The sequence below is a fragment of the Camarhynchus parvulus genome, chromosome 1, assembly GCF_901933205.1.
Source record: "Camarhynchus parvulus chromosome 1, STF_HiC, whole genome shotgun sequence".
Taxonomy (NCBI): Eukaryota; Metazoa; Chordata; class Aves; order Passeriformes; family Thraupidae; genus Camarhynchus; species Camarhynchus parvulus.
In genome coordinates this window covers 111,015,349-111,032,572 of record NC_044571.1, presented here as the reverse complement: position 1 = coordinate 111,032,572, position 17,224 = coordinate 111,015,349, and the positions used below count along the sequence as shown (strand labels likewise).

The 17,224-nt window shown below is 38.2% G+C and overlaps 1 protein-coding gene across 8 annotated transcripts in view; it reads right to left on the bottom strand.

The window, feature by feature from the left end:
• Positions 1-17,224, bottom strand: part of POU2F1 (POU class 2 homeobox 1) — a 46,728-nt gene that overhangs the window by 7,194 nt on the left and 22,310 nt on the right. For 4 of the 8 annotated variants that reach the window (XM_030959540.1, XM_030959560.1, XM_030959598.1 and 1 more), the window contains 4 exons: positions 15,273-15,399; positions 8,318-8,412; positions 5,891-6,064; positions 2,044-2,185 (listed from right to left, as the gene is read on the bottom strand). In XM_030959540.1, the coding sequence (XP_030815400.1) occupies positions 2,044-2,185; positions 5,891-6,064; positions 8,318-8,412; positions 15,273-15,399 (538 nt within the window). The remainder of the gene's footprint in view (positions 1-2,043; positions 2,186-5,890; positions 6,065-8,317; positions 8,413-15,272; positions 15,400-17,224) is intronic. The other 4 variants (XM_030959551.1, XM_030959570.1, XM_030959588.1 and 1 more) reach the window with 1 other exon arrangement.

The following is a 17,224-nucleotide window of genomic DNA, read 5'->3' as shown; positions in this document are numbered from 1 at the left end:
TCACCTGTGCAAGGTATGTTAAGACCTGCTCTGTATCTATTCCAAACACATAGAGGTTTATGAAGATCGCATGCATTAATCACTATATTTACAAACTGCAACATATACCTGAAACTAAAAAGCTACAAATAAGCCCAGAGGATGCCCTCTGCTCCTGTATGCTACCACAGCATCCCTTCTATAGTAACTATACAGAGTTTGTCTCCCATATCTCATTCTACTCCCTACTGGCTCACTGCTAGCCCCAGTTCAAAGGAAAAAGGAGCACTTGATATCCATGGGCCATAGTCACAGGCAGTTATGAAAAAAGTCTAAGGAGCCTGAAATTTCTTTTACCCACTCTACAAAACACTTGAGGAAGAGAAGTTCATAACCAGCTCCACAGTGTTCAGTCTCTTCTCTCTGGACATCTCAGCAGACACTCAGGGCTACCAACCACTCCACACAGCAAGCAGCTCCCCCTTCTTAACTTCACCAGGGCTCTTAACCCCTAATCCTGTCTTTCTGGCTTCACAGAGGAGCAAAGAGAGAACATTTAACCCCACTTCGCAGCAGGAAGAGCAATCTAACCAAATGGCAATTTTCAGCAGGGAATTTAAACAAAATTATTAATTGTGGCTGGAGTTCCTTCATTGCACTGGGGTTTGTGGGTGATAAGCAGGTGTCAAAGTTCACAATGTCCATGATTATTCTGATAGACTCAAATGGGCAAGTATTTTCTAGATTTTTTAAAATAGTTAATGGCACCTGTAAATATGTGGAAACTTCCTCATACAGAAAATTTCACTGAGAACCAGCTGAGTTCCATGGCAATAAATTCTGGGACCATTGGTAAGCTTCTCCTGCCTACTTTTACCTAAAAGTAAAACAGAAGCTTCTGAAGTCACCTGAATCTTTCTTCCAAAGATTTTCATGGAACTGAGTCAGAGCCAAAGACAATGGCTTGCAGGATGTGAAGAACCACGACACTGTTCACTCAACTTCAGAGAGACAACTACAAGTATTTCTTCAGGCTAGCAGGAAAAATAACCCCTATGACACTCCTTGCAGCACTGGACTCATCCAATGTTGCTGGAAGGTTTGGGGATCACTGTCCTGTGGACTTGAGCACTCAGTGTGGAGGTATTTATGTTTTCTATCACAGACCTACAACAACTAATGATAACTCCTGTCAGCACAACAGAATGACACTTCCTTTTCTCAATGCAGGACAAATTTTCAACACTGTATGAAATTACTTTTGAAATTTCAGAGAATGCTGTAGGTGCCAGCATAAAGCTCTCTCCATTTTGGTAAAAATAGGAAGGCACACACCATCCCTGCCATCTGCTTAACATATCCATCAGTTTTACGCTATTCACAATTGCATACTTGGAAGAAAAATCTGGCTGACAGCACTCTCAAATACTTTCTCTCCTCACACCTAGTGCCACCAAACAAGCTCCTTTTGCTGGTGGGAAATAAAAAAAAAAAAAAAAGAACGCTACCAACATTGGCATAGTGAGTAACTTGTATCCCAGGAAAAAAACTAATACGGGAGGGGAAAAAGCAAAACCTAACCCACAAAAAAATTTTCCTACAGGGAAAAATATTATTTATCTGAACCACTGGAGAGAGATAAAAGGAATGCACACAGGGGTATGGAAGGAGATGGATGCAATAAGCTCTGCCTACTGAAACAACAAATCATGCAACGCTCCCTTTACTACACATCTGAAAAAGAAAGCTAGAAGAGGATTAGAAGTTATATGCATTAACATACACGAAGGAGGAAAACCATGACACATATTGTACCTCATCCCATGCAATGGTTCAGCTGTCTAGAGAACACACTTCTGAAAGTTCATACAGGAACTATTTTGGATGCATACAGGCACATGGAAAGGGAACTGTGGACCCTTATTTCTACACCCTCATTTGTCCCATGGGCAGCTACAAAGGCTGGTAGCTTCATAAAACCATAAGGGCACAAACGAAGCAGCTTTTCAGGATCCTACTGATTTTGGTAGGCTGGTAGGTGAAGAAATACACAGACTCATTCACCTGCATCATTGAGCCACTTTTCCAGAAGTGGCTTTAACTTGCACATGTTCTTAAAGCTGAGGTTCAAGGCTTCAAAGCGAGAGATGGTAGTTTGGCTGAAGTCATTTCCATAGAGTTTGCCCATAGCGAGCCCAACATCACCCTGGACAAAGAAAGAGAAAAAAGGGATTCACTGACATAGGCACTTCCAAAGCAAGGAATCCTGTCACATTCTGGTGTTCTCTTAGTGACACCTTTGCTGTGTGGGATTTCAGTTTCACAGAGGCTTTCTCAGCACTACCAAGATTCATGCTAAAGCAATAATCATAAAGAAATGTCAAACCTCAGTCAGTTTAACCTTGCAACTCTTTCCAGGAAATCCCTGATGCTTTGTCTTCTTAGCATTATCACTGAGCAGCACATTCCACTAAATGTTAACTTGGAAATTTTTTCTTAGTTTTTTAAAATAAGTAAAGGCCAAGCTCTCTTTGGGAGCAGATTTAAGTTTTTCTGCATATTTCACACTGGAAGTTCAAATAAGCAAAAATGCAATGAATTTACTTCCCCAAATTTGTAGAAAATACTCAGGACAAGATGTCTGCAAACATACATCACATTTAAATAGATGCAGAAATATTCTTATCTGAACTGCAAGTATCTTCTGAGGTTCAAACCAAATTTCTCCCCAACAGATACAAATTTTAAAGCAGATAAGAAGTTGAACCATTTCAAGTAATGATTAACTGCAGTCTTGACTATCATTACCCATCTGCCAGAAAGCTATCCAGGAGATTTACAGGCAGATTATCATCTCTTTACATCTGTTATTGCTTTTTAAACTCAGTTTTAGCTAGCTATTCTGCTAGCAGACATTCTGCTTATCCTAATATTTGTGTATTTATTATATAGCTATGTAAGTAGACACTTGGAAAGTGGCGTTTAAAAAAAAAGAAATCAATCCATTCTTGACTGTGGCCATTAAAAACACCGTAGTATTTTCATGCTTTGCTTTAAAGCTGGAAGATCCTGCCCTTTGGAAAAAAAATGCACTTATATTTCAAGTATACTATTTGGTCTAAAGCAGCTTTATTTAGATTTTTATTTTTTTAAGCACAAAACGAAGTATGAGAAGTGTGGAAGAAGAGGCTGAAAAGCTGGAGCACAGTTAGTGGAGTTTAATTGCGAATGGGTTAGTTGGGCTGGGCATAAAGCTCGCTTTTCTCTGAGGTCAGCTGCACAACCACAGCTGGGTATGAGTACACTGACAGCATGCAGAGTGGCCACACACAAGCCAGGAAGAAAACAACCTTTGGGAAGCTTAGTAAATTGTGCAGGTTGAGCAAAGAAAACAATTTCCTTCCTAGAAAAGGACCAGAACAATTGGTTTGTGTGCCCTTCAATCAGAGGAAACACGTGGGAACTCACATTTATGCCTCTACTCATATGCCAGGATTCTGTGCATTTTAAAACTCATAAATCATTCCAAGAGGAGTAGCGTGGATGCTCTTCTAGGTTTATGAAGAAGAAAACCTGGCTATGTAAACCATTTTAGAGATAAGTTGATTTATGTCTTGGCAGGAAAGAGTTATGAAATTTGCTCCAGTTCCTCAACTAAATTTAATTCTGGACTTATGTTGTTCTTACAAACATTTGCCTTCTGATTTAAAATGAATAGTTAACCATTTCTTTGTCAATGCCAAAAGGTGGCAGCATTTGAGCTCCAGGCAAAGGAATTTACATATTGGGATGAGAATTTTATATATTGGGATGGCCCACAGATAGGTTGGAACAGAGTATAAAGGCACTTTATACACATCTGATCTACTCTGTAGGCTGACTGAAGCTCTGGTAATGAACTGCAACTGATTATAAGGTACATCAATGTTGTGTGTACTGGTCTGTTAAGAAGCTCAGATGGTCTAGCAGAGGCAATACCTTTCACAGAATAAAAATAACATTGTCTAAAATGTTCACTCATGTCTCTTGAATCTGTACTGAGCAATTAGTCCCAGGCCCGCAATGATGCTAAGGTGCAGTTGGCTCACTGTGTCCCTGTGTGTCAAACATGGAGGTATTTTTAAGGAAAACAAACAAAGGGATTTAAATGCATCACCCACATTTCAGGGTGGGAGAAGAAGCAGAACTGCTGAAATTCAAAACCTGTTTTATTGTTCACATGACAGAATGCAGTAAGTGATTAGTTTGCAATGCAAACTAAATCTTACAATTATTTTTGAAAGGCAGGGGTGGGGTGAGTCTGAAAAAGCTTACAGTACTGCTGGAAATAAATTTCTTTTATCCTCTGAAAGGCAGTCTATTTATCCAACTATAGGACACCAAAGTAATCAGGGTCTCTAATTATCATTCAATTATGCAATTAGGTTAAAGTTATTAGAACAGCCTAATTACACACATACAAACTCAGAGCAGGATAGGAATGACCGAATGCAATTTTATCACATTCTCAAGATTCCCCTTTTTTAATCTGAAAAGCAAATACTGAAATGTAAGCCTGAGCAGTTGTGTTCATTTTTCCTCACCATGAAAATTCATAACCAGGTCAATAAAGAAAGGTTAACACATAGCTTAAAAAGTCTAGTTGAGCTTTTATAATCATCTCACAGCAGGGCAGATTAAACATAATAATGAGAGATCTACACGAACCTCCTCTGTTAGGCTATAGGGAAGCTATTGTATTTTACCCTATTCTGTGCTGCTCTATTCGAGCTTTTGTGTGTGTCCATCACTTGTATTTCTGTGCCTCCCTCTAGTGGAAAGAAGGGAGGGAAGGAGACACACATGCCAGCAAAATGCACTTCATTTGACTAAGAACATTCTGTTCTTGACTTATAATTAAGATGCTGCCAGGAACTCTCATTATCAACTTTGATTTTTCAATTTAGGACTTTGCCAGAAAAATAAATCTGACTTCAGCACATACTTTCAGCTAGAGTAGATTTACTTATTCTATTCCATCACATACGTTGGACTGACTGCTCTGAGCTGGGACTTTTAAATACTTTGATTTTTACATGCTCTTTCTTCTAGTAAAATCATGCTTATGCTTAACCATGGACTCCTGCCAAAACTAATTGTTTACCTGGGGAGATTTTTTAATTTTGCAGGGGGGAAAAATAATTTTGATATTAATAAGAAAGGACTCTTGGAACCAAGTTCTTTTCAACAGAATAATGGAACATATAAATGCACTTTGTACTTTTAATTGTGGTCTTCATTCAACCACCTTCACTATGTTCAAGATTATTTTTCTTCTGCTCTATGGGTATTTCTGAGCTTTTAAACAAACCAAAACAAACCACAACTCCAGTTCACCCTTGTAAGGAGAAAACTTCAAAGGTGACAGTCCTTTCAGGTTTTGTTTAGGAACCTTAGCTAAAGCATTAAATACAGAAATCATTGATGTTTAATAGGAAAATACGCTTGAGAGATAAAAACCCTTTGACATCCAAAGCAACTGCACAGATGTGATACACTTTTTAAACACACAGAGCAGTTAATTGTACTGTATGATTTTTGGAACTTTGTACTTCTGAAGGCAGCTTTAAAGTGCTTTGTCCCATTCATGTCACATCCCATGGAATGAATAGTGCACATGCAATGACATCTGGAGCTGGTAAATGCACGTTTTCCCCTGCTGGGAAAATGGCTATGCTTTAAAACCAACAGGGAAGTAAGATGGATGTATGGCTTTTTCTGTTATTTCTTAGAAATCCCCCACATAAAGGCCAGAGCATAACCCTATTTAAGCAGGTTCTCCTAGGAAATGATGGAATTGTAGTCTCCCCCCAGACTTGAAAGATGAGACCTCAGGTTCCACACTGGCAGGCACTAAGGTACGCAGTCTCACCTGAGTGAATCCAAGTTTGATCCGTCTTTGTTTGAAAGTCTTGGCAAACTGCTCAAGCTCCTCAAGGTCACTGGGCTCCTCCAAGCTGGGAGTGTCGATTCGCTTTGGTGTTGACTGGCTCTGTGGAAGTGGCTGAATGGGGGTCGCTGCTATTGTGCGTGTTGGGGTTGCTGGCTATTGAGACAGGAAGGAAAGGATGAAAATCAGACTTAAGAGGATAATCAACAGAAATTAAATTCCTAAAAGTTATGTGGTGTTCTTCTGAGATAGGTCAGTGGATTGGATGTTTCCTGAAATCTGGAAGTTCCTCCATTTATTAACATTCCTCTCCAGAACAAGCAAATACAGTCCAGAAAACTACAATAGTATGACAGGCTTTGAATGGTTCTGTCGTAAGAGATATTCAATGGTAACCAACAACTTTCACTTGCTGCAGAAGCTGCTCAAAGAAAGGTGTATATCAAATAGAGTGTGTTCAGCCTATCACTTATAGACACCTTGGCATTCATCCCTTTTGAAAATAATTATAATTGGATCTACTGGTCTTGTGAGGTGGCAGATTGTCATCAGCCCAAAAGATTCAAATCCCCTATTTAATCCTGGAAGAGTGAGCAGATACAGACGCAGCAAACATGGCAAGTTTCCTCCAATGCCATCTTTTGTGACTGACTCAACTGTTGAGGAAAGAAAGACTAGGTTTACCTCTAACCCTTCTGTCGACAGTTGCAACAATAAAATGAACATACTGGTGACACAAGAAATTAAGCAAAGGCAATCTGCAGAAAATTATTCATTTTAGGTCACACTTTTCTTCTACATAAAAGGTAATTTTCTAGGAAGTCTGTGGAAGGTTCACTATTCCTGAATATTGGCATACTAAAGCATTTTGCAATGCAACTACAATAAACATCTGAAAAAAATGATCATCTTGGAAAATGTTCACAGGTGAACAAAATATATTTAGATCTGGTATTGCACAGTTCAGGCTTTATGTGCAACAAGAACACTGGAAACATGTTTTGAGTGCATAGCTCTACCTCCTTACATGCCATGATCAGGTGAGATGCAGAGACAAATCATCTACTCCAGTTAAACTCTAGTCAGTTTAGCTGGGGCTCTTCAGTAAAGGCGACTTCATGCCTCTGTGTCCTACACCTGGTTCTGAAACTCTGGACTCCTTCAGGGCTAACAAGAACAGCCTCAAGTCCAGGCAGCACTAGAGTATTATGCAAAGTCTATGCAAAGGTTCAGAAAAGGCTCTTCTAAAAGAAATGGCCTACATATAGCTCAGTCTTTACATAACTCCTTATGTTGTTTTCCTTCTGGGTTAGTGCGGTGTTTTGCAGTGCACAGCAGATGGTAGAGGGAGGTCAAGAACTATAATTCCATTACTTGAGAAATAATGTAATCATATATGATCTTTCTAGGATTGCAGATACATGTCTCACACATAAAGGTTTTTAATATTTTTTAATTTATATTAATCATAGTGGGTAATTACTGCAATATGTCTTCACTGATTTCACCCACTTTACATAATTTATTCTTTCTTAGTGGTTTTAATATTTTTTTTAAATCAAAGAATAATCTTTAGTGTGGAATCATCCTGCAAGCTGAGGTATGAGCTAGAGGTGAGACAAATTCCATTTTCCACATGGTCCATGAAAACGACTAGAGGTGGTATAATAGAAAATGTAGTTTTCTAAGACTCTGATAGACTCAGGCACGTTATTGCAGACTAGAAAATTCTTGTATGTAACCGAGGTGGCAGGAAGATACTGTGTGATATTACATGGTATTTGAGAAACAGCATGCAGCCATGAAACTAAACTGCACAGCAAAACCCAGAGCCAAGCACAACTAAATTTGCAGGCACATGCAACCTTAAAATTGCTTTTCTTATAGTCTGAAAACTTAATCACAGAGCTCTAATATTTTAATATACATCTATCAGAATATTCGAATATTTCATTTCTAACAATCTCTTCAGTTTCACAGATGCTAACTGATAAGACTGTCAGTGACTTAGCAGTGATTGCAAAATAACTACACTAAAATAAAGATAGATTACCACTGCAAGCTTCAGAAAGAGGTTTGTCAGTGAACCCCTTTTGGAGCTTTTGAGGGAGCTCACACCTTGCTCCTCTGAATTTTCAAGAAAACCTTACAGGAAATCAAACGATGCTCTAGGGCCATTAACTCAAGGTACCAATCATGAAAATTTCCAGCTAAAAATCCACTTTAGAATGTTAAAGTCTGAAAGAGCCACATTGAGGTGGGAGCTACAAATGCACTGTTATAGCTAGAAAGACAAATGCACAGTTACAGCTACAACACCTATTCAGGTAACTAATACAAAGGGTCCATTCACTTGCCATGGTTTAAATCCCCTCAAAGCAAGTCAAGAAGTGTGGGGAAAAGCCTGACCTGCGAGGCAAGGGTGATGCTTGGCTGAGACTGCAGGAGGTTGGCTTGGCTTTGCTGAGGTAGTTGCGTTAAGAGATTCTGCGCTTGCAGGAGACCTGCAGAGAGAAAAGGGAGTGTTTGGTTTGTCATTCAAAAACACTAAAACATGAAATGAGATAAAACAAGGCTCTTGCCAAATGATGGAAAGTTTAAAAAAATTGAGATGTGAGCTTCTGTTTCATATATATGTTCAGACTTTGTAGTTTTCAGCCCCAAATCCCCTTGCACTTCCCTGAAGTGTAAGTGGTGATGGAAGGGAAGGAGGGGGAAGTGTGTGTAAGTGCCCTCTGCAGAAAGAGTTGGTAATGATCTAGGTCATCCCAGTTCCGTGTGCAGGAATCACTTACTGTTCCTTTCAGTATGCAGAGTTCGGATACACCTCTTCTGGTAACCAAGAGCTGGCCATGAATTGTGGAGCCATTTAAAATACTGAGCACTAATGAGATCAAATTCAACAACTGAATACTAATTAAAATCACAAATCTGGCTTCTTGATCACCCTCATTCCTCTCAAAATCACCCTATGCCAGCTGCCTAACAAGAAGGAAGCTTTCTGGCAGACTTAAGCACACCACACCAGAAGACCTAGAAAACTCCCTCCTGGGTCAAATAAAGTAGGAATCTTTTGGAAAAGTAATTGGAATTAAAGTTTAGGTAAGATACTGAACACTGCTCAATTTTAACAAATAGAATAAACACTACAATGAATATAGAAAACCCCTACTACTATGCAAAAGTGCCAACATCAAAGAACAGTTGCAACTGATAAACCAGTATGTATAATATACTGTCAATCTACAAATAAATTCCCTTACAGTCCACTAATTGTACAGTTCATTAAATCTCTGAGGAAATTGAGATACCTGCACCTCTAAATACTTTAACTAGAAACTATCAAATTTTTTTTCCATCTCTAATGCAAAAAGTATCTATTTTTAAGGGACAGAATCTTGACAAAAATATACCTACAGTTAGTCAAATCCCTCCATTTTACATTGAAAAATGCTAACTGTTATTTTTTAGGTACCCCCTGGCTACAACTATCAATTTCCACTATAATAATTAAGAACCCAACTAATGAAACTTACACTTCAATATATCTAGTCCCTAAAACCCAGGGGGAACAACAGATGGATGAACAGCTATGCCACCATCAACTATGTAGCACTTAAATTCAACATCATCAGCTGCCTGATCTACCTCTTAGCAGAATAAAGGCAGGGGAAACAGAATTTAGGACTTGATAAATACCAAGTGAAGAACTGGATGTTTTATGCAAGGTTAATGCCATAAGAGACATGGAAAGAGGGATTACTATGGTTCAGAAGGAGAAAAATGTATCCTCAGTAAGGGATACACAAGCATAGAAGAATTATCATCGGACAGCAATACTTGATTTTTGCTTAACAAAGAGCTAAATATGTATGTTAAACAATCTTGTTGCTATCAAGATGCTCAGGACCTACAGAATACAGCCAGCTGCTTATGTAACATAATAGCACACCACAGACAACGATGTGAGTTTGTTCTGCACCACATAATCAACGTGTTCCAGCTGTGTTGTTCAAAAACCACAGTGAGGGAACAGAGCTGCTCAAGGAACTTCCAAGAGAGCCACCTACTACAGCTACACATTGCTTTATACAATGCAAATATTTGTTCACTTGAAAGATGATTTTAGTTGCCCAAATCTAAATATTAATTAGTAAACAGTCACCTCTAAGTGCAGAGTTTTTTACCTTAATTCAGTGTCAGTGAATTTTAAACTGACAGCTTGAAAGAGAAAGGGGCAAACCCATCACACTGTCACTGCAGAGGGGCAGTAAACAAACAAATGAAAACCAGGCAGCCGCCAGTGATGACATTTGAGTTCTAGTCCACTGGTAACACCATCGATTACAAGTTACTGACTTGTCTTATGACTGCAATCAGAGTCATTAGGACTGGCCTTTTGTGACTTTCTGTCCCCAGAGAAATCCCAGAGGATGTTTTTCTAGCATTATCAATTTTGCTAAAGAGCACAAGATGACTACACTCTTCCTAATTTTATTCTCACTCACATGGTCTGAAGTAATTATAATGGAATTACCAGTATAAAATAATCGGAACACATTTAATCTACTCGGTTTTTACACAATTTTATCCTATGTAAGAGGTGCTGACACAAGGTGTCACAGGCAGAAACTGGAGACAGAACAAGTCAATTCAACCTGCATCTGACTGAAGGGGATGGGGAAAGCAGCTGGAATATTTTGGAAATATATCCCCTGATCTCTCCCCCGATCACAACCTTTACAGGCACACACCGGGCACTCCTTGGCTCTCACAGGTGGGCAGCTGCAGTTGTGCCATTTTAAGACATGACTTGAACCAGTCTGAGCTTCTCTTTCATTACTTTTGAAATCACTGAGGTCCAAAGTAACTTCAGTGACGGAACTCACAGAGCACATAGCACTGCTTTTTCTAAGTACACACACATCTTTTAGGCACCTGCTGAGATCCTGGCATTTCAGACACTGCTGTTTCCTTAAAGACCCATAGTGCCACCAGTACTGCTTAACATCTTTATTACCAAGTAGGCTGATGGGACAAAATATATTCTCAGCAGGTCTGTGGACAATACCAAAGATGGAGAAGCGGTCAACAGGCCAGAAGCCAGGGTCTAGACTAGCTGGACAAACAGGTGGGCAACAGGATGGAATAGGTAAGTGAGCTGGTTTTTTAGCTTGATGAGAAGACTAAGGTGAGATCCTACTGCTTTCTTCAAAGATAGAAATGGACTCTGCTCGAGGGTACACTGTAATGAGATTCAATGGCTATCAGAACATGGAAAACTCCAACTGGATATAGGAAAACAATTTTAATTTTTTTTTACCATGACAGCAGTCAACTCTTGGGGAAGGTACTTGAGAATGCTGCAGGAACTCCATTCTTGGACATGTTCAATTCAACTGGCTGAGGTGCTGAATAGCTGCTGTAATTGGACCTGCTTTGAACAATTTTTCCAGGTCTCTAGAGGCCCCTTCCAACCCACACGATTTTTTTGAACCTATAAAAGCTGCTGTTGTACTTGTATACTTTACATAGATCATACTCCTAACCCTCTGTCCTGGGTTTTAAGAGTCTAGTGGTATTATTGCATTAAATATGGCACACAAATCACATATGTGTCACTCTAAAAGAATGACTGCATGGAGGCAGATAAGGATCTATGCAGAAGTATGATAGTTTAGTTAGAGTTTTTTTTGGTTTTTTAATAGTTATAGTAAATAGATCTATTGTCATTAAGGATTTTTCCTGTAATGTCTAAGAGCAGCATGAATAATGGTCCAAGCCAAAAAACTCTTCCTGCCAGCCAGGAGTCCCTTAGGACTGATCTGGGGGTCAGTTCTATCTAAAATTAAACAAAAGATAAAACAAACATTCAAGCACAGACTTTTTCAGCATAATTTTTAAAAAGTTGGCCCAGAAGCATAATGCATAATTCATCCCAAACTGATCTCCCAAAAGAGTGAATTTTTTCATGTAAGAACTTGACTGCTTTATCTTTCCCAAAGCTGTTCATCCTCTCACTGAAAGTTAGCTTTCAAGACAAAGCCATTACAAGGACTTCCACATGAGTGAGGTCTCAAAATCTGTAGAACACATACGAAAGAAGAAAACAGGATAGGATTTGGCCCAGGCAACTCTACAATAAAAAAATCATAAAGGCAGTCTTTCATAATAAATAGCAATAACTTGAAACTAGGTAGGATCCAGTTTCAATGTCTATAGTTAATTAGTAGCTTGTCTACCACATTTTCATTTCTAGATATTTTCTTTGTAAGTACTACTTCTAAATTTCACTGTGATACAGTCTTTGCTTAGATCTCAACAACTCCTATTTGCAAGATTAATTTATATTAAACACAGCACCATTTCCCCCTCTGTTCAGATTTTTACTGATACGACTTGTATTAGCAATACCTCACAAGTAAAAAGGTGAACAGTCACCTGATGAGGGTAATATTTTTAAGAAGCAGCTCTAATTGTAGTAAGGGATGTTAAATTGATTATTTTAGAGACAGCTCTATTAGATACAAGAACAGATACAAGAGATATAAAGGTATTACAAGGTGCTACATTCCTGCTGGTGACTTTAACAATAATATGAACAACAGTGGCACTGAATAAGAAAATGTTCCAAATTTCTATTTCCATTCAATCTTCTCCATATCTGCTGAGGTTTGAAACAATTCTTTCAGTTATAATGTTATCAATTACCAGCCATGAAAAATGGGAACTTTAAAATTTGTTTCATATAAGCCCCTAAATAGCCAGAAATCATGTGGAAAAGGAAGTGACTACATTAGACATACAGCAGTGGATTTATGGGGAAAATTTCCTATCTGCTGCTGGGAGCTATAATGTGTGTGTTGAAGAAAGATAGCAGAATAACATCCTGATTATTGATTAATATTTTAGGTATTGAATTTCCTAAATTTTTTCAAAAGTTGGATCTCGGCTCACAATGTTAAACCCCTTCAACAATCTAAATACAATTGCTGATAACTCCATTTCTCTGTACCCTTTGCCTCTTCAAGTAAAACATTTTTCTTCACCAAATGTTTACATCTGATATAATCTTGTTTAGCTACACAATTCTTCACTTATTTCCCTCAAAACTCTTCTCATTTAAAAACAGTGTTTCTCATTTACATGACTATATGGCATACACAAAATATGTAGCATAGTCTGTAAAGCAAATTTCTTCCAGAATACATAATCTATACACAAATCTGAATTTTTATGTTCATTATTAAATGTGTACATATATAAAGCTCCACGCAATACCAATGAAGCATCAAAAAAAAAAAAGAATGCCATTGGTTTTGAAGAAAATTCTATGCTAGTTTCTTTAGAATATTTATTATTTTATGAAGCTGAGTAATGGAGCAATAGGACATGAACAACATGGAAAAGTCAGATACAACAAGAAATAACAAAATAAAAATACACACTTTCTCAATCTTTCTCATAAATAATAATGTAGTGTTTGAGATCTTCTAACAATAACCATGAAACACTGCAAGAAAAACATATCAAAAAGTGATATAAGGGGTATTATGACATACATGTTGCTTTATCATTGAGTGCTTATAAAGGAAATGAGATCTATTCAAGCATTTCAGTTTGGAAGGTTGTCACACACTAATGGCCTATGGTCAGAATTCAGCATATAAATCTTCCTACATTTTTGAGCTATTCAGTTGTCCAGGCTGCACATTACCAGTAAAACATGATGTCTCTACCTGCACTGCGTCAGTGATGACAGCAATATGCAGGTCTTAAATTGTAGTGAAGAAATGATTTTTCAGAGATGGCCTCTGGAAAAGGCACTGTGAAAATCTCATCTTATACTTATTCTACTTCAGAAGATTTTAAGCAAACAAGAAAGCCTTCCCTTCTATAATTCAAACAACTCATTTTGGGGGATGAATACAATGTGCTTCTCTTAGTTTTCCTTTCTGTAAAGCATCTTCAAAGGTATTTTATAAAACCAGCAGAATTAGCTGGAAAATGTAGGCAGACAACAATACCAATGAGTTTTTCAAAACAATGCTTTTGTGCTTGCTGTTTTCTTAGAAGAATTTATTAAAAACAAAACAAAAAAAAACCCCAAGCACCTATTTTGAAGGATTTTTGAACTAAATTTCAGTGGTTTGATTTCTTCTAGTAGAGTATGTTAAGTTTACAAGTTCTGCTTCATTTTAAGAAAGCCGTACATCACTAAATGCTCTCATGAATAGCCTTTCAGCCATTTTCTTCCAGTGCTGGTATAAAATCTCTCCTAAATCAAGTCCTATTAAAAGGAAGGTAATTTTGACTAACTCTTTATTCAAATGTGAGAGCATTCAGACAGCAAGAGCCCTTCAGCGTAATGGAAAGCCAGTTCTATCCAAGTCATAGTATGTAAGAAGGAATGATGCATGAAAAAATTGAAAAGAACACAAAAAAATGAGGTGCAAAGAGCTGCTTTATAGGACAGCCAGGCTCTGCAGGACTCTTCAAGCATAACAGGATTTGCCTTCTGAGCAAGAATCTTTGGATTACCAGACCTGAACAACTGAGTAGAGTTCATGTAGAAGAGAAAGGGGGGAAAAAAGGCCATTGGAGTATATCAGCATAAGAAGCCATGGCTAAATGCAGTTTTCCGTGGGCATCAACAAATGGGGTGCAATCAGCACTGTGATGCATTGCAGCCTGAACACATCAGTCCTCAGAACAAAGCTACTGTACAACAACTTAAGTGCTCTGACACAGCACCACCTACCACTGCCTTGTCTGTCTTTGGCATGTAAGTCATACCCAGTGCATTGCCAAAATATTATTATAAGAGCTGTTACACAAATCCAGCATTCTAGTTCTTTTCCCAAGGTGTTAATTATTAGTTCAGTTTATGACAAAATTCATTGTATGCTCTTTAGGCTTAAGTACTTTTCCAGACTCCCACAAGGACTTTTGATTTTGTAATCTTTTCCCAGTCTGTCCTGCCTTTGACTGAGATAGAGTTAATTTTCTTCTTAATAGCTGGTACAGTGCTGTGGTTTGGATTTTGGATGAGAACAATGTTGATAACACACTGATGTTTTAGTTATTGCCAAGCAGTATTTAGAGTGAAGGAGAATTTTCAGCTTCTCACACATCTCACCAGCAAGCAGACTGGGAGGGGCCAGAGCCACGGCAGCTGACCCAAACTGGCCAAAGATATTCCACACCACCCAGTCTCATACTCAGGATATAAACCTAGGGGAAAAGGCCAGCTGGGAGCCACTGTCTAGGAGAAGGCTGGGCACTGGTATGAACCACCTGAGTTTCACTTTCTCCCCTAAAAAACCGCTGTGTATGATTTGCTTTTGTGGCAAGGAGCACTTACCCTGCTGCCCCTGCGGCGTTTGTGAGATGATGAACTGTGCTGGCTGCAAGTTGGTTGTTGGATGCACCAACACAAACTGTTGCAGGTTGAGATTCTGCTGCTGAAGCTGCTGCAAGTGCTGCAAATCCTTAAGGAAACGGGAAGGGGAAAAAAAAAAGAAGACCAAAAAAAACCAGGAAAAAAAAAAAAAAAAAGACAGAAGACAAAAAAGAAAAAAAAAAGTAAAAAGAAAAAGGGGAAAAAAAAGAAAAAAAGAAAAAAAATAAAGAAAAGAAAGAGCTGTGTGTTAGACATGTAAGTCAGTAATAATTCCCAATATAAGATTTCCTATCAGCCAGCTATACTCTAACATTGAGAGAAAAAATATGTCAAACACAGAAGTCTTGCTACTGAATATCCTTTAAAATGGCAATTTGAATTTCACTTTCATTCATAAAACCGAAGTTATTTACTAAATAACCCAGCAAAGTATATCCAGAACTGTTCTGCTTTAAAAACAAACCACAAACAAACAAATCAATCTTCTTTCCCCACAAATTCAGGAGTTTTCAAATACATTAAACTTCCCAACACAAAGATCTCTCAAACTTATTTTTTGAGGATGGAACTCTGTTACAAATCAAGCATATTAGCTGGGAGCTATTTTTTTTTGTAACAACAGTCTGCAATTACCATTTGAATCAACAACAAGGAAGCAAAATATTAGAGATTCCTTGTTTGCACTCTGGTTGTTTGGTTCAAATTTCAGAAAGTAGCTAACTCAATTAGTAAATATATTTCATTTGTTCTGAAACAAATTACAATAAGCTTAATAGATAGGACTATAATGAAAGGTTAAAAGGAATAATCCAAAACACTGCATTATTGAAGAACCCTACTTTTATGTACTTAAATCATTCAGGACTATTAATTATCTATAATTAAATGACAGGTCTCAATGTAAAATATTAATCTCTGAGAAACTGAGTTTTCAAGAAAAATGCTTCAACCTGACATTTAGCTGGAGAATGAAAACAGAGAACTGCTTAAAAATCGTTCCCCCTAAACAGCCTTTTTCTTTTCATCTCCAAACAACACAATAACAAGAGCAACTGAAATTTAAAAAACACACTGTGAAGTCAGCCAACATAACAGTGGTAATCCATGAAAACGATCTAAACACACTTATTGGATTTTTCCATCCTTCCAGGAAGAATCTATTTCAAAATACTCACCAAACAGGTGGAAAAAGGCCTGAATGAAATACTTCCCACACTTGCAAACTCCCATTACACAAACCAAACCAAGCAGACAAGAAGACTCCCCCAAAGCTCTGTTTCAGGGCAGCCACTCAGGTCCCTGTTTGCAGAGAAACTGTGCTCAGCTGCAGCAGTGCCCGGTGTGGCTGCTTGGAGCTGCTCATCTTCCCACAGCCCCAAACACACCTGAGTTCAAGTGAACCAGAGGAACAAAGAGCTGCTCCTTAAGCTGCCCCTTGGGCTGATACAGGTTACTGAGCATTCCCACAACCTGCTTAACCAGAGGACGGGACAGGCCATTCACTGCCAGCAGTGGATTAGAAGTCAAGACAGACTCACAAAGATAACTTCTTTCTTACACAATGCTGTTATCTGTGACAATACATTATTTTAAATCTGTTAAAACTCTAACTTGGAAGTTGCAACAATCTCCTTCAGGAGATGAGGGGTGGGGAATGTCAGAAAGGAAGACTAGGGAGGGGAAAAAATAGGGAGTCCACTGATTTATGAGACCATAGACAGGCTTTATAAGAAAACGACTACTTAACCTGCATTACACAGACACTGGTCATCAATCACTTGGGCTACTTAGCCCTGTTAAGTCAAAAGCATGCAGTGTAATAATATGGTAGACAGACACCAGATGGATTGATCAAGCAACGCTCTTTAAGAAATGGAAACTTCCATTTTATAAGAGAATGCTAAAATTTTAAA